The 18,399-nt window shown below is 38.6% G+C and overlaps 1 protein-coding gene across 2 annotated transcripts in view; it reads right to left on the reverse strand.

Annotated features, from left to right (window-relative positions):
- Window positions 1-18,399, reverse strand: part of LOC127862277 (probable global transcription activator SNF2L2) — a 76,912-nt gene that overhangs the window by 31,221 nt on the left and 27,292 nt on the right. The window contains exons 12-23 of one of the 2 annotated variants that reach the window (XM_052401338.1): window positions 13,363-13,533; window positions 9,366-9,483; window positions 8,981-9,144; window positions 8,257-8,434; window positions 7,442-7,570; window positions 6,891-7,004; window positions 5,925-6,038; window positions 4,854-4,961; window positions 4,406-4,536; window positions 3,671-3,837; window positions 2,480-2,643; window positions 1,755-1,985 (exon numbers count right to left, since the gene is read on the reverse strand). In XM_052401338.1, coding sequence (XP_052257298.1) covers window positions 1,755-1,985; window positions 2,480-2,643; window positions 3,671-3,837; window positions 4,406-4,536; window positions 4,854-4,961; window positions 5,925-6,038; window positions 6,891-7,004; window positions 7,442-7,570; window positions 8,257-8,434; window positions 8,981-9,144; window positions 9,366-9,483; window positions 13,363-13,533 — 1,789 coding nt within the window. Of the gene's footprint in view, window positions 1-1,733; window positions 1,986-2,479; window positions 2,644-3,670; window positions 3,838-4,405; window positions 4,537-4,853; window positions 4,962-5,924; window positions 6,039-6,890; window positions 7,005-7,441; window positions 7,571-8,256; window positions 8,435-8,980; window positions 9,145-9,365; window positions 9,484-13,362; window positions 13,534-18,399 lie in introns of both variants that reach the window. The other variant, XM_052401337.1, reaches the window with a different exon arrangement.

The raw sequence follows: 18,399 nt of genomic DNA on the forward strand, positions 1-18,399 counted from the left end.
TGACACAATGATGATACTTTTGGGGTTTAATACATCAAACATTGCAGTATAGCAATATCTTTTTCTTTATTTTTGTGACTTCATTTGATGTTATAGTGTTGATTTTAGCAATTTTTCTTTCGTCTTCTTTCATACTTAAGGCAGAAATATGCAGAAATGATGTGAACAATTATATACTTAGTAAGTATTGAACACAGATAAGTTAATATGCTACCCATAAGAAACTGACCAAAGGGGAAATACTAGTGGAGTTGGTTTTTCTAAATATGGCTGAATAAACGTACCTCTATTTCATACTTACCTACTTTTAATGAGTAATCATCAATCAATTTGATAAATTGAGTAAGTGTATGTAATGTTTTTCACGTGTTATTTGGAAAATATGAATATTACTAACATATTGAAAACAAGAATATCCATGAAACTGATGGATGCTCCCCAATGATGCGCTTTGTCAATGTATGTGTTAATAAACACCTAAAAATATCTTTTATTAGCCTCGGTGACCTTGACCCAGTGACCTCAAACCTCATGAAAAGTTAGAGGTCCATGAAGGTACCTACATGCCAATATGAAAGCGATTGGTAAAGTATTGAAGGCGCTATGAGAAACGGTAGCAAAAGTGTGACAGAAGGAAGTCTATTATTAGCCTCGGTGACCTTGACCTCGACCCCAGTGACCTCAAACCTCATCAAAAGGTAGAGGTCCATGCAAGGTACCTATATGCCAAATATGAAAGCAATTGGTTAAGTATTGAAGGGGCTATGAGAAACGGTAGCAAAAGTGTGACAGAAGGAAGTCTATTATTAGCCTTGGTGACCTTGACCTCAACCCCAGTGACCTCAAACCTCATCAAAAGGTAGAGGTCTATGCAAGGTACCTACATGCCAAATATGAAAGCAATTGGTAAAGTATTGAAGGTGCTATGAGAAACGGTAGCAAAAGTGTCATGGAAGTAAGGAAGTACGGAACTACAAACTGGCAACTATATGCTCCACTGAAAATATTTTCGGGGAGCATAAAATACACAGTACAGTTCAAAGGCCTGAATTATGACATGCTGGTGGTGTGGTACACTGTGCTCCCTTTAGGGCCTGGGTGCTAATGCAAGCAAAAAACTATATTTAACTTTATTTTTGTTTAAACAAATGATTGACATAATTTCAAATATGTCTTTTTTTATTAGTAATTACATTTAATTACAAATAAAAAAGAAAATCTGTGTGAAGTCCTTTTAATTGTCATATTTAAAATCAAATTTGTTAAGAAGGGGGTAAGATTCGTAGTTTGTTTTATCATAGATCATTTATAATATCAAGAATAAAACCTTCATTTTGATTGGCCCAGCACATGCATTTCATTGGAACCTATGAACATAATATAGCTATATATTTGGCTATCCCTAGATACATATTTTGTACCTGAAGGCTAGACTAGAAACTAAAATAAAACAGGTTCTGAAACCGTAAGTGCTGAAAGCCCCCCCAAAGTATCATTTTGACCAAAAGTGTGATCTTCACCATCAAAGTTGAGAAAAACAAACAAGTTGTACTTATTTATTGAAGAACAGGGATCAAAATGTGCAATGGAGTTAAATTAAGCAGGAAGAAAACAAAAATGAAGGTTATATTCTCAACAAAGGAAACATTACAATTTACAAACCTAGTTTTGCCTTACCGCACAGAACCATCGTACCTCTATTGCTATGACACCACTACTACTACCAGACTTACGGACTCAACGGGCGAGCTAACCTCGTCACTCTCCACGTCCTGAGTCAGGAGATTCTTCAGGAACACCTGGCGCTCGTAGCCCGTTGACTTCTGGTCGAACATGCCTGCCTGGATGACCTTCTCGTCCACGTTGAGTTTGAAGCGTGCGGCCGCCAGGATCCTCTCCTCCACACTCTTCACGGTACAGAACCTCAACACACGCACCTCGTTGGTCTGCCCGATACGATGGGCGCGATCCTGGGCTTGCAGATCCTAGACATTCAAACACATGCATAATGTCATCTTGTCAAGTGCTAAATCACACATTAAATCAAACCTAGAAAATGGACTTGAGAGTGTTTCAATAAAATCAAGCTTAAATATATACGTTTTGACTGATCAAACTTAGCTAATGCATTTTCACTGTTAATTTTACATATCAAGTTGGGACCTAGTTACATAATGGATCACGTATGTAAAGTGCAAGTTTGTCTTTGCAAAAGATGTTTTGTTGTCTTCAATCTAAAATTTTCTTTTCAAGTGAACTTTATAAATCTTGATACTCCTAAGCATTCAAATAAAATTAAGAAACAAAAGGTTTATCTCATTTCTCAAACAGGAATCATGCCAGTGTGACATCTTCTGAAAAGATGTCAACATTCAGGATACAGACCTCTGGCAACCCTGTATCCCTGCTGTAGTGACACTATATAAGACCAGTCATCCATACAGAACCACTACAGTAAAACCCACTATTACATACAAACCTGGTGAGGGTTCCAGTCAGAGTCGAATATGATGACCGTGTCAGCAGTCTGCAGGTTGAGGCCCAGACCTCCGGCCCTGGTGCTGAGGATGAAGATGAAGTAGGGGGAGTCCTCCTTGTTGAACAGCGCCAGCAGCTCTCCACGGTCCTCTGCCTTTGTGGTGCCTGGACACAACATAATATAGGCCGTCTTTGAATAATTCAGTAATGTGAAATATGTTGGATCAGAAGATAAACCTCAAATACTGTTTATTGTCTTTTAGGATTCAGAAATGTGTTGAAAGAGGAATAAGTTCCCTGTTATGTGATTATTGGAATGCACTGTGTAACAAGCAAATAATTTATTTTACGCCATGTGTTCCACTTCAGTTTGGGAATTTGGTCACTGAAGTCAGTCTGAAATGCAGTCGACTAATGGCTTAACAAGGGACAAAATTGTCACAAAACCAGGTTTTCATTGTGAAAAAAAATCTGATAAAGGGAGAAAACTCAAACTGAACTTTTGAAATGAACAAACAAAATTAACCCCCTTTGTAAGTTTTTTTTTTAAATCTATTTTTAGTCGTGGCGACCTTGACATTGGAGATATTGACGTGATTCTTTCGTGCGACACACCGTCCCATGATGGTGAACAAATGTGCCAAATGATTTTAAAATCTCACAATGAATGACATAGTTATGGGCAGGACAAGCTCATTTATGGCCATTTTTGACCTTTGAACTCAAAGTGTGACCTTGACCTTGGAGATATCGACGTAATTATTTCGCGCGACACACCGTCCAATGATGGTGAACAAATGTGCCAAATGATTTTAAAATCTGACAATGAACGACATAGTTATGGCCCGGACAAGCTTGTTCCGCCCGCCCGCCAGCCAGCCAGCGCGCCCGCATTCGCCAATCTAATAACCAGTTTTTTCCTTCGGAAAACCTGGTTAAAAACCTGTTATGACTACACAGGACACTTCCATAAACTTCTTAATACACGCAATTCAGATCTATAGCAGTTTCATGGTTAAGATTTTAAACTTAAATATGTTTCCAATAAGCAAAAATTCCTCAGTTGAAGATTTTATAAGCTTTTTTTACGAGCAAAATCATGGTATGTCCCATTTGAGTATTCTAACATGATACGTTCAGTTTAAGCTAACATTTCCCTAATGCTAATTGTGACTCCACTCCGAGGTCCTACCGTCGAGCCGGAGGTATCTGTATCCCCTGAAGAGGAAGTAGTCCTCAAGAATGCTGAGCAGGGACGTCATCTGGGAGAAGAGCAGCACCTTGTGATTCTGGGACTTCATCTTGGGTAGTATGCGGTCCAGCAGCTCAAACTTGCCCGCCACACGGTACAGATCAGGCCTGCAAGAGACACAAGCACACCTTCATTAACTGTGCATTCATGCTTGCTAAAGATTCCCTTATAAACGTCCCCACCCTTATTAATACCCCACCCCCTACCAGAGGCCTTTAAATAATACCCCAAACTCCCAGTTCAATTTATTGAATTCATTTTGCATTCAAACTACAAGCTTTTGTTCCTGTGACTAATGGATATGGAGTCCGCTTAGAGACCGGGAGGTCATGGGTGCAATCCCCACTGTGGGAGAGTTCTTTAGATGTCCCCTAATGAGTACTGGTTCTAGTCTAGAAACAGACTCGAGAGCGTTTCAATTAAGTAGTAAGTACTTTAAAAGCAATCAAGCCAAAATAAATAGCCTTAGGTATAAACTAATTAATAGGCTCACATTTCAATAATTATTTTCTACTTCTAAAACAAAGTTTTTATCCTTACTTGTTAATTAAGAAGCATTTAATTATAATATAATAAAAAAATACCAAGACAAATATAATCTACACACAATTCCAATGATATGAACATTGAACATATATGAACGATGTGAAGATTGTATGACCATTCATTACGTACCCAGTGACAACCCCCGACACTCCCTGGCCTGTTGCGAATGCCTCCTCTATGTGATGGAACATGAACGGATGGTTGCAGATCTTCCTCAACTGCATGATCGTGTTCATCAGAATCTTGGCACCACCTTTACCCTAAATAGTGATGAGAAAAAGGACCAATTAGATGAATTGTTTTTCAATGTAGATTTTGTGCACTTAATTGTTTTTCGAAACATAAAATAAAAGTTTTTACTTGATATATAGTTGCATAATAAACTGAATTGTATTGATGAAATCAACAATAAAATATTCAAATTCAAACACTCTCACATCAGCTGCTTGCATGTTATACACACAGAGAGAGTGATCCCAATAAACCCCTATTAAACTTCATCTGCAACATAACTACAAGTAAAACATCATGATCAATCATCTCTACAAGTACTTGTCCACAATCGCGCCATGTTTACCTTCTTGTCCTTCTCTGAACCATCAGTAAGCAGCACACCCTTGTTCTGCATGTGTCGGTAAATGTACCGTTGAAGGGCTGACATGTCACACTTCAGTACGTACTCAACCTGCAAACAACAGATATACACACTTCATAAATCATGCAGCTTTACACACTAGCAAATGGTAGCAAGTTTTATATCCTGGATCAAACATTCGTGTTTTGGCACAAGAATAAACAAGGGCTGTTTGTAAAACATGCATGCCCCCATATGGGCTGTCAGTTGTAGTGGCAGCCATTGTGTGAATACGTTTTTTTGTCACTGCGACCTTGACCTTTGACCTAGTGACCTGAAAATCAATAGGGGTCATCTGCCAGTCATGATTGATGTACCTATGAAGTTTCATGATCCTAGGCCTAATTATTCTTCAGTTATCATCCGGTAACCATTTTCCTATTTCGAGTCAATGACCTTGACCTTTGACCAAGTGACCTGAAAATCAATAGGGGTCATCTGCCAGTCATGATCAATGTACCTATGAAGTTTCATGATCCTAGGCCTAAGCATTCTTGAGTTATCATCCGGAAACCATTTTACTATTTCGAGTCACTGTGACTTTGACCTAGTGACCTGAAAATCAATAGGGGTCTGCCAGTCATGATCAATGTACCTATGAAGTTTCATGATCCTAGGCCTAAGTGTTCTTGAGTTATCATCCGGAAACCATCTCATGGACGGACGGACTGACCGACATGTGCAAAACAATATACCCCCTCTTCTTCGAAGGTTGGCATAAATATATAAATAACTTGTCAAAAAATAATACCAGTAAAATAGTGGTCAAAAGCCTTAACAATTAAGGCCTGAACAAGTAAATCTTGACTTATGTTGCTTTTTTTTATATTCTTTAAGAGGACTCAAAATATTTCCCCAAACCCCAAAGATAACTAACAAACTAGGAATACCTGACCAAACATATTAAGTCCCCAGCAGCAACAGCAATACGATCATAATTTGACTCAGGATAAGTAAGTTAACAGAAATGTATCCTAACACACAAAGCTTCAAGTGAAAATGTCAGTTTAGTACCTTATCTGGCAGCTGAGACTCGACTTCCTTCTTTAGTCGCCTCAGCAAGAAAGGCCTCAGCACCTTGTGCAGGCGACGGATGATCAGCAGCGACTCCTCAGCGTTCAACTCAACCTGACATGAACATGCTCACATCAGCAGTCATAGGAATGGACAAGAGGCCTGAGGGCACTATGGCGCTCACCTGAGACCCCAATGAACTGAACAGACAGTGTTCACAAGGTTTCACAATAGAAGTCAAACTGCTATAACACCAGGATGCCATGTTTTTATACAACCAACTATCATTTTCAAATTCAGCACACATATATGCAATGTTTTTGCGTTCTGATCAAGTTTCGCAATAAGAGGGTTAAAATTGTGACTTCTTCCGTCTTCAAATAGGTTTACTCTAGCCATATAAGTAAAACTGCCAAGCCTCATGCGGTTATGTTATTCAATGGACAGGAACCGCCATTGAGTGTCATGCAAAAATGTGTCTTAGGCCATATGCTATCTACCCAGACCAGCCTTTGCATTTCTCGAATGAGACCATGAAACCTTGCTTGACTTTATAGCAGACTGGGTAGCTCCTGAAAAGACTGAGCAGATGATACAAGACACATTTGTTTCACACGACGTTGCTCCATTAATACTGGAGACCCTCATTTTTAAATACCCATGCTCATACAAGTGTTTCGATCGCAAGATATAATGTAAGTATTTGTGCTCGCTTGGTAAAAAACATTTCACTGGTGCAAAGTATTTTTTAGCATTTTTGAAGACTTTAATGATAATAAATCAAATTAAAAAATGTTTGACACCTAAAAGGAAAATACATATGCTTCTAGAAGAACATGCTTCTTTTACAACACAAAATATAGAAAGAAGATGCAATGAAAATAATTGATTTACATCATGAACTTATTGTAATTGGGCTTGTGTCAAAAACCCCTACCAATATGTCAATGTCCAATACTGCCTCACCTTTTCTCCTGTCATGGCAAAGGGTGCATTAAACCACTGCTCGAAGGAGTTGCATGACTTGAAGATGCTGGGCAGCAGGAAGTTCAGCAGGGCCCATAACTCTGGAAGCTTGTTCTGTAACATAATATACTTGCCAGTATTACACAGTATTACACAGTATAACAGTCACTTGATATAATGACCACAAAGACATATTTGAAGTCAAAGTAACTATCATAATTATACAGTATAAGTAAACCTAAAATTGAAAAAAATATTGACAAGACCATGCCAAAAAACTAAGTTTTCAACTTTTTACAAATTAATATTCAGTTGAACTTACTAAAGTTTGAAAGCAAGATCTTCACGTAAGCTAGCTAACACACAAAATTTCTGCATAATACCTTCATCCAAACTCAAATTATTGAGCAGAAACCATTTTTCTATTTTAAGTAACATGGACCTTAATCTACCTGGCCCCAATCCCATTGTATGTCAGCAAATAAGCTACATATAAACAGAAAACAGCATCATACCTTTATCCAAATTAAACTTATAAACTAATTGCCAACCTGTAAGGGTGTTCCTGTGAGTAGAAGTCGGAATGGAGCTATGTAGTAGGTGTTGAGAATCTGAGTCAGCTTGCAGTGGTGGTTCTTCATACGATGACCTTCATCTATAATCATGTACTTCCAGCGAATCTGTCGAGGCAAAGCAATCATTGATCCACGGACGGGTAAATAAGAGCGGGCAGTAGGATGAAAACGATATATTGCTCGCAGGCAAAAACCCAGTACCATTACATGTGAAGGCAAGGATGACGGCACTCATGTCTCGTTCTTATGAGTTACACCTTGGTTAATTAATTAAAACTCATTGATTGTTTGCACCAATTCAAAATATAATTGTACTCCAATACAATGTTATAAATGTGAACGATGAGAACGGCATGCTATCAAAATAAAATATTTATTCATCAAACACTAACGGTAGTGTTGGTACAAAAATAATCTACATTCTCCATGATAGTGATGAGTTTCATCCACGTTAATGTCAAACATGTCAGCCTTTAGATGCAAATATAAGAAATAATCAAAAGATTGTCAACAACTCACATTTGCATTATTACTGTAAATAGAGCAAGTTATTGTTCAAGACACATATTTTATAAACATAAAATGATAACTCTTGCAGAGGTGCCAGATAAAGATTTATAATACTTTACCTATAAATTGAACCATAGTGACTTAACCCATAAACTAGCCAAAGTCAAAAATAAAAACACCCAAGTCAAAGACGCAAGACAATATCAAGACATTATAACGAATTCAATTTTAATTTATCAAAGGCCCAATTTCTCATGTCAAACAGTGGATCATGTACAAACCTTTGCGAGAATGGCTTTATCTTTGATGACGTACTCATATGTGGTGAGAAGCACATTGAACTTGCCGCTCTTGAGTTGCTGGCTGAGGGCCTTGCGGGCCTGGGGGGACCCCTTATACTGAACCTTCACCACGGAGGGAGACCACTTCTCAAACTCCAGCATCCAGTTGGACAGTGTCCTAGAGTACAGAGATACATGAGCCTTGTTCTGGGAAAACTGGGCTTAACGCATGTGCATAAAGTGTGGTCCCAGATAAGCCTATGCAGACTGCACAGGCTAATCAGGGACAGCACTTTCCGCTTCTTTGGAATTTTTCATTTGAATGAAGTCTCTTCTAAAAAAAATACTGCCTTCTTGGAAAGTGTTGTCCCTGATTTTCCTGTGCAGACTATATCTAGATCTTCTGTCCAACGAATAAGCAAGCCATTGAATATAAACGCCAAAACACAAAACTCCAGTCACCAGCCTTTTTAAACATGATATTCTTCATCTGGACCAGGAAAAATTATCAGCTATGGGGCATTTGACTTCTGGTTTTGAAAAATGTGCTGAAAATCTCGGAACAACAGTTACTGGTCTATGGGTTCATCGCAGAGAATATTGTTGTTGTTTTAACTCATGTACAATTTCCAGTGTATGTAAGCCACTCCGTACTTACAAAAGTGACAATGCCTGCAAAAACAAAAGTGGCACAAAAATGATGCCAATTACAAGTTGCACATACGAGAGTGGCACAATGATGAGGAAAGGTCCGTTCACTTTCTTTTTCTCCATAAGATAGGTGATGAGGCCGATGGTCTGAATGGTCTTGCCCAAACCCATCTCATCAGCCAGAATGCCATTGAGGTTGTTGTTGTACAAGGACACCATCCATTCCAGGCCCCGGATCTGTGGAAAACACAAGGAACGGGATGAAGGGTAGAATTTGAATGAATTAGTCATGTTCAATGGAAAGGTTCCCTATGATTTTTCTTTTCTTTTTAATAAAACAATGTTGATAAAATACATTTATTAAATGTACAGGACAGTCGCTTATTAACAACCGTTACTTTCAATTGTTGATTTCTATGACCACATGACTACAGAATGTCTGCCTATATCATGCATACCTGGTACTCTTTCAGCTTTCCATTGACCAGTATGGAGGCCTGGTCAGTGACTTTCTCTCTGATCTCGTGGGCCTGCCCATAGTAGTTCTTCTTGCTCATGTACTCATCATCATGCACACTGCAAACAACAACAACAAGACTATTGCCAAGCAATAAAAGTCCCCTACCGGCTCCACCATTATCAGAAATTCCACCATTGTCAGAATATTTTTTGTTTGTTGCCATAGCAACCAGAATTTTTGATATAGGAACAAATTGAAATGACGTGCATAATGTCCATATTGCCATCTATCCATGTTTCAAGTTTCATGAAAAAATATTAAGAACTTTTAAAGTTATCGCAGGATCCAGAAAAGTGTGACGGACAGACAGACAGACGGAGTGCAAACCAAAAGTCCCCTCCGGTGAAACCGGTAGGGGACTAATAAATGAGTCATGCTCTCGGAAAAAGAGGGTTTAGTGGATGTGCGTATAAGATGTAATCAGAGATTAGCCTGTGCTGTCCATACATGCTAAACAGGGACCACACTTCTCGCTTTTATGGTATTTTTCTTTTACAGGATATCCCTTCTCAGCAAAAATCCAGTTTAGGTGAAGTGTTGTTCCTGATTAGCCTGTGCATTTTGTAAAGCCCCTGTTCACAGAGCAAAACACAAATATTAGTGATATGACCTTTATTTATGCACAACAATTAAATGACGCGAGACTTAAACCAGAACTACTAATAATTACTTAGTTTAAACCTATTTATTTTAGCTCGATTGCATCGAAAGCCTAAGGCTTATATAAACGCTCTCGAGTCCGTTTCCTGGGCCTAGAACCAGTACTTGGTGTCTTTGGGGGAGATCTAAAAAACGCTCCCACGGTGGGGATCGAATCCGTGACCTCCCGGTCGCTAGGCGGACACCATATCCATTACACCAATTACTTAACAGTTTGGTTGAATATGGTCCAAACCTTTTATCAGATAATTTACTACCAAAGTTGTGTGGCACTACAAACAAGAGGGCAATGATGGCCCTGAATCGCTCACCTGACTCATTAAGATCAGATGAAAACTATACCTCTATTGTCTACACAATGTTTTTCTATGATTTGACCTAGTGACCTAGTTCCTGACTCTAGATGACCCAAATACAATCCCAATCCAGATTTCATCAAGATAAACATTCTGACCACAGTTCATAAATATTGAATGAAAACTGTGACCTCTATTGTCAACACAAGGTTTTTCTATTTATTTGACCTAGATTTTTACCCCAGATGACCCAAATACAATCCCACCCAGATTTCATCAAGAATTCTGACCAAATTTCATAAAGGTTGGATGAAAACTGTGATCTCTAATGTCTACACAAGGTTTTTCTATTATTTGACCTAGTGACCTAGTTTTTGACCCCAGATGACCCAAATAAAATACCAACCCAGATTTCATCAAGATAAACATTCTGACCAAATTTCATAAAGATTGGATGAAAACTGTGACCTCTATTGTCTACAGAAGGTTGTTCTATTATTTGACCTAGTGACCTTGTTTTTGACCCCAGATGACGCAAATACAATCCCAAACCGGATTTCATCAAGATAAACATTTTGACCAAATTTCATCAAGATTGGATGCAAACTGTGACCTCTACTGTCTACACAAACAAATTGTTGACGGACTGACGCACGGACACACGCAGGCACGCACAACGGACACCGGACATCACACGATCACATAAGCTCACCGTGTCACTTCATGACAGGTGACCTAAAAATATGTGTCGGAGATAAACATGAACAGTTGTGGTTAAAACTCCCATAGAAACAAGGGCTGTTTGTAAAACATGCATGCCCCCCTATATGGGCTATAAGTTGTAGTAGCAGCCATTGTGTGAATACGTTGTGAATGGTGGTGGTGGTGGTGGTGGTAGTGGGTGTAGTAGTAGTAGTAGTAGTTAGTAGTAGTAGTAGTAGTAGTAGTAGTAGTAGTAGTAGTAGTAGTAGTAGTAGTAGTAGTATAGAAGTTGTAGTAGTAGTAGTAGTAGTAGTAGTAGTAGTAGTAGAAGTAGTAGTAGTCCGTAGTCGTAGAAGTAGTAGTAGTAGTAGTAGTAGTAGTAGACGTAGTAGTAGTTAGTAGTAGTATTAGTATTAGAAGTAGTAGCTAGTGGTAGTAGTAGTAGTAGTAGTAGTGGTAAAAGTAGTAGTAGTAGTGGCAGGGTAGTAGTGGCAGTAGTAGTAGAAGTAGTAATGGTGGTGGTGGTGGTGGTGGTTGGTGGTAGTAGTAGTAGTACTAGTAGTAGTAGTACTAGTAGTAGTAGTAGAAGTAGTAGTAGTAGTAGTAGTAGTAGTAGTAGTAGTAGTAGTAGTAGAAGTAGTAGTAGTAGTAGTAGTAGTAGTAGTAGTAGTAGTAGTAGTAGTAGTAGTAGTAGCAGTGGTAGTAGTAGTAGAAGTAGTAGTAGTAGTAGTAGTAGTAGTAGTAGTAAGTAGTAGTAGTAGTAGTAGTAGTAGTAGTAGTAGTAGAAGCAGTAGCAGTAGCAGAAGCAGCATTTACCAGACCAATACTTAAGAATGATCAATGGGAAAAGGTAACCTAGCACTGGCAGTAAATATGGGGCTCATTTACAGGTCAGATTTGGAATCTCTGCTGTAAAATGAGATTATGAATGAATTAAAGGGAGGCAAATCTGTAATAAAAGAACATGCATAAACCGTAGTTGTTTCCCTTGTTTGAACATGCTAAATCCTTACAAGTTTGGAAAGAATTGGATGAAACATTGGACTTTATTGCATTAACACCATTTTCTCAATTCAAGGGGAGGTAATTCTGTACTTCATGGACCAATAATGCTCATTTTTTGTAGGGTTCGTGTCCTCATTGATATAAAGACAATGTGCAAATTTGGAAAGGATCGGACAAAAAATGTGGAAGATTTTTGAAAGTTTTCACAAAATAGGCAAAAACGAATAAACATGCAAAGTTCAACGAGCTCCTGCGGCCATGTTTTTTGACGAATCAAATTTCTTTGAACAACTTTTTCAGGGGAGCCTTCAAAGGTCATCCCTGTGAAATTTTTTGAAAATCTGATGAGCGGTTTCTGACAAGAAGATTTTTTAAGGTTTTTACCATATATGGTCATGGCGGCCATCTTGGTTATGTGATCAAATTTTTTTTAACAATTCTTTTGTCCCATGACCTAGGGATGCTCCACATGAAATTTAGTTGAAATTGGCTCAATGGTTTAGTAGAAGAAGATGTTTACAAATTGTTTACAGACAGACAGACAGACAGACAGACAGACAGACAGACAGACGGACGGACGGACGGACGGACGGACGCCAGACGGTGAGTGATCCCAATAGCTCACCCCGAGCTATCGCTCAGGTGAGCTAAAAATCAGGGCCTTCAATCCATTTTAGGGGAAGTGGGTCGCTACACTCATGAGGGGGAATTTTTGCAGCGTTTCCCTTTTGGGGGATTTTTTTACTTACTTTCTCATTATTACATTTGTACATGTTTGCACTTTATTCATTTTTTTTTCATGAGTAAGTATGTTTGACAAGAGTAAATTGAAATAGAATTGAGATATAATAATCATGAGACACATTTAAAAAAAAAAAAAAAAAAATTAATCAGGGGGAATTTTTCCCCCCAAAAGGGGAAAAATGTATACTTTTCAGGTGGGGGACTGCGGCCGAAATTCGACCGCAGATTTGATAGATTGAGGGCCCTGAAAATGTCTGCTTGAAATAATATTGTAAGGATTGAAATATTTATATCAACTGAATATTCATAAATTGCTTATTACAAAGAGTATAAACATGAAAGAAAGGAGATGTGAATGGGATAATTTAAAAAAACATCATTTTAATGTTGGACTAAATACAAGGGCAAACATCTAAAACCATATATATGTATGACAGATAAATAACCAAACTAAGAAAAATCCTTTATGCTTTTCAAAATATAAGAAGAAAAATTACAAGTTTGTACAGTTATCCAAATACACCTTACCCCGCAGTGCCTGGTCCATCTCTCTTCTCTGCTTCATTTTTCTCTGCCGACTCTTCAGCAGCCTTCTTGTCAGTGTCGCCATCGTAGAATAGTGTGGTGAGTTCCTCCTCCTCCTCCTCCCCACTCTCCTCACCGGACTCTTCCTCCTCCTCATCAGGGGCCAACTCATAACTGAAACATTACATGAGTCTCATTCTGGGAAAAATGGGTTAATTGCATAATGTGTCATCTTAGATAAGCCTGTGTAGTGCCCATGTGCATAATGTGTCATCTTAGATAAGCCTGTGTAGTGCCCATGTGCATAATGTGTCATCTTAGATAGCCTGTGTAAAGCCCATGTGCATAATGTGTCATCTTAGATAGCCTGTGTAGTGCCCATGTGCATAATGTGTCATCTTAGATAGCCTGTGTAGTGCCCATGTACATAATGTGTCATCTTAGATAAGCCTGTGTAGTGCCCATGTACATAATGTGTCATCTTAGATAGCCTGTGTAATGCCCACATAATGTGTCATCTTAGATAGCCTGTGTAGTGCATAATGTGTCATCTTAGATAAGCCTGTGTAGTGCCCATGTGCATAATGTGTCATCTTAGATAAGCCTGTGTAGTGCCCACATAATGTGTCATCTTAGATAGCCTGTGTAGTGCCCACATAATGTGTCATCTTAGATAAGCCTGTGTAGTGCCCATGTGCATAATGTGTCATCTTAGATAAGCCTGTGTAGTGCCCACATAATGTGTCATCTTAGATAAGCCTGTGTAGTGCCCATGTACATAATGTGTCATCTCAGATAAGCCTGTGTAGTGCCCACATAATGTGTCATCTTAGATAAGCCTGTGCAGTGCCAACATAATGTGTCATCTTAGATAAGCCTGTGTTGTGCCCGCATAATGTGTCATCTTAGATAGCCTGTGTAGTGCCAATGTACATAATGTGTCATCTTAGATAAGCCTTTGTAGTGCCAACATGTGCATAATGTGTCATCTTAGATAAGCCTGTGTAGTACATAACGTGTCATCTTAGATAGCCTGTGTAGTGCCCACATAATGTGTCATCTTAGATTGCCTGTGTAGTGCCCACAAAATGTGTCATCTTAGATAAGCCTGTGTAGTGCCCATGTACATAATGTGTCATCTTAGATAAGCCTGTGTAGTGCCCACATAATGTGTCATCTTAGATAGCCTGTGTAGTGCCCACAAAATGTGTCATCTTAGATAAGCCTGTGTAGTGCCCATGTACATAATGTGTCATCTTAGATAGCCTGTGTAAAGCATAATGTGTCATCTTAGATAAGCCTGTGTAGTGCCCATGTACATAATGTGTCATCTTAGATAAGCCTGTGTAGTGCATAATGTGTCATCTTAGATAAGCCTGTGTAGTGCATAATGTGTCATCTGAGATAAGCCTGTGTAGTACATAATGTGTCATCTTAGATAAGCCTGTGTAGTGCATAATGTGTAATCTTAGATAAGCCTGTGTAGTGCCCACATGTATAATGTGTCATCTTAGATAAGCCTGTGTAGTGCCCATGTACATAATGTGTCATCTTAGATAAGCCTGTGTAGTGCCTACATAATGTGTCATCTTAGATAAGCCTGTGTAGTGCATAATGTGTTATCTTAGATAAGCCTGTGTAGTGCATAATGTGTCATCTGAGATAAGCCTGTGTAATGCATAATGTGTCATCTTAGATAAGCCTATGTAGTGCCCACATAATGTGTCATCTTAGATAAGCCTGTGTAGTACATAATGTGTCATCTTAGATAAGCCTGTGTAGTGCATAATGTGTCATCTTAGATAAGCCTGTGTAGTGCCAACATAATGTGTCATCTTAGATAAGCCTGTGTAGTGCCCACATGTGCATAATGTGTCATCTTAGATAAGCCTGTGTAGTGCATAATGTGTCATCTTAGATAAGCCTGTGTAGTGCCAACATAATGTGTCATCTTAGATAAGCCTGTGTAGTGCCCACATGTGCATTATGTGTCATCTTAGATAAGCCTGTGTAGTGCCCACATGTGCATTATGTGTCATCTTAGATAAGCCTGTGTAGTGCCCACAGGCTTATCTCACAGGACACTTTCGGCTTTTATGGAAAAAAATAAATAAGTGTATTCTACACAAAAATCCTGTTCAGACAGAAAGCGTCTTCTCTGATTAGCCCGTGAGATGCACAGGCTCATCTGGAATGACACTTTACGCACATGCCTAAAGCCAATATTTCCCTGAATAAGGATCAAATGTATACAGGCAACAGTCTCATTTAAACACTATCAAGATTTTCCTCTCTAAATATTTATGCCCCAGCATAAGACGCAGTCACATTTTTCTACAAAGAGCCTTTTTTCAAGGTGTTTTTATGTTTAATTTTCTAATTTCATGGACATCTTGCCTTGTCTCCACTACCTTAACGATGGGATAGGACTTTACAGGAATTTCACATTCCTTGATAAAAGATAATTTTATTATGAATAGCATGAATAAGCTCTTAACAGAAATACATATATCAGCTTGTCTGGCTGATTAATATCCATTAGTTTGTCATATTCCCAATGGAAAAAAACCTCCCAAATCTGATCCTAAAATACCCAATTGATGATTTGACTTTCAGACGATTGGCAATCGATCAGAAACATGTAGAAATAAAACATTTTGAAGATGTAATAACCATTTAACTGATATGTTTACGATTAAAATTTTCTGTTTTATATTAGTTTTATAAATAAGACTTATTAATTTCTGATTATAAATTAAAAATATTTATTTTCGCGGAAACGAATGTTGTTTACTGGTTTCTATAGATACGATTATGGATGTAACGTTATGTACGGAATGCTTCGGTTGAGTTCGTTAAAACAATGAAATTACGCATTTCCGTACCACGTGATATTACGTCATTCCGCCTTTTGCAAACTGCCTGTGCTTTCGTTCGGATCGTAAACAAATCCCACCCACCGCACCCTGATTAATATCTCGACTGGTCCGACATCCACATTTTAAGATTCTCAGAGTCGATTTAAAACCATATCTTGCACATAAATGGACTATACATTTGAGTTATACGATTCTGCCGGCAAGTTCTCTATTTCCAGTACATGTACACCGGCTCACGGCGGGCTCCTAAAATCTGATGGCAGACATTAACACCCATTTTGGTGCCGGGGTCAGGCCACATCCTTACAGTCGATCGAGATGGGACCAAACTTGGTCTTGTACAACTGGGGCGCTTTCCAACGGACAGCGTGACTCTGCGCTTGGAATGACGTAATCGAATGCTATGAAGGACGAACGCACTGTCGCACGTTTATATAGAGCACATGCATTCTGCCGGTGAACAATGAACTGTCTCGTGTTTAATATAAGTGCACAGGAATTTTTGATGCCACTTCCATATCCGAACATTCAATTTGGCGTTGTTTTTTATTGTCATATGAGCCTTTTTATATGTGTTACTATGTCTGGTAATTTTATTGTCATATATTTCTTGTTGCATTTGTCTTCCTGTCGCAGTGCCGGAAAATTCTGTTTGCCGGGGGGTCGGATGGGCATGCGCATTTATACATTTATCTGAATGGACTCTGTGACTACTTGCGTAGTTTATCATCCTTGTCCTTTCGGGTAATTCCAAGTTATTAAAGTTTAAGCTTAAAAAATAAATAAACAAGAGCACCGCCTTGCGGGTGCAGACCGCTCATCTATTTTCTTTTTAAAGGTGAAGGGACTCTCATTTTCAATCACAAAGGAGGGAGGGGCGGAGTGAAGAGGGGTGTATAGTGTGGGGGTGTGGAATTTATTACATTATCTTCCAAAAATGCGAAAAAAACGCAAAAAAAAAAAAATTTCGGGGGTGGGGGGGTGGGGGGGAGTGGGGGGGGATTTTATTAACCTTTTAAAAAAAAAAAACATGGGGGGGGGTGGGGTGGGGGGGGGGGGGGTAAAGTGTGAGGGTGTGGTGGTAATTTGTGAGATGATCTTAAAAAAAAAAAAAAAAAAAAAAATTAGGGGGGGGGGGGGGAGGGATTTGGGTGGGGGGAGGGGGGGGGGTGATTCTTGGGTGCGCTGGTTGGACGGTATTTCAAACATAAAATAATAAAAATAAATATTTGTGTTTTTTAACCGTTTCAAAAAAAAATAAAAATTGGGGGGGGGGGGTGGGGTGGGGGGGGGTTATAGTGTGAGGGTCATTTGTGAGATGATCTTAAAAAAACAAAAAACAAAAATAGGGGGGGGAGGGGGGGGAGGGGGGGGGGAGGGAGGGCACAGGGGATGGTTTGGGTGGAGTCTATTGTGGTATGTCAGGTAAGAGTAGTTTTGTCAAAGTATCAATCAAATCTAATCATAAATAAAGAAGTTATGGCAATTTTAGCAAAATTTAATAATTTGACCTTGAGAGTCAAGGTCATTCAAAGGTCAAGGTAAAATTCAACTTGCCAGGTACAGTAACCTCATGATAGCATGAAAGTATTTGAAGTTTGAAAGATATAGCCTTGATACTTAAGAAGTAAAGTGGATCGAAACACAAAATTTAACCATATATTCAAAGTTACTAAGTCAAAAAAGGGCCATAATCCCGTAAAAATGACAACCAGAGTTATGCAACTTGTCCTTTTACTGTACCCTGATGATAGTTTGCGAGTGTTCCAAGTATGAAAGCAATATCTATGATACTTTAGGGGTAAAGTGGACCAAAACACAAATCTTAACCAAATTTTCAATTTTCTAAGTATAAAAACAAATTTTTAAAATAAAATTCATTTTAATTATTAAATACTTACCTGTTATCGTATGCTTATACTTTCCAAGGGGAAATAACTCATCCGGAATTTTAACTGGGAATCCGCCACCTCAATACCGTAATACAGGCCAGGTTAAACATAGTGCAATGCAACCTAGCCAAAAATCGGTAACCAACCCTCAATATTCTTTCAATATATATACAAAAATATTAATCGAATAGCGGGGTGGGAGGTGGGACTTACCGATAACAGGTAAGTATTTAATAATTAAAATGAATTTTATTTTAAAAATTTGTTTT

Source organism: Dreissena polymorpha, chromosome 16 (genome assembly GCF_020536995.1).
Source record: "Dreissena polymorpha isolate Duluth1 chromosome 16, UMN_Dpol_1.0, whole genome shotgun sequence".
Classification (NCBI taxonomy): Eukaryota; Metazoa; Mollusca; class Bivalvia; order Myida; family Dreissenidae; genus Dreissena; species Dreissena polymorpha.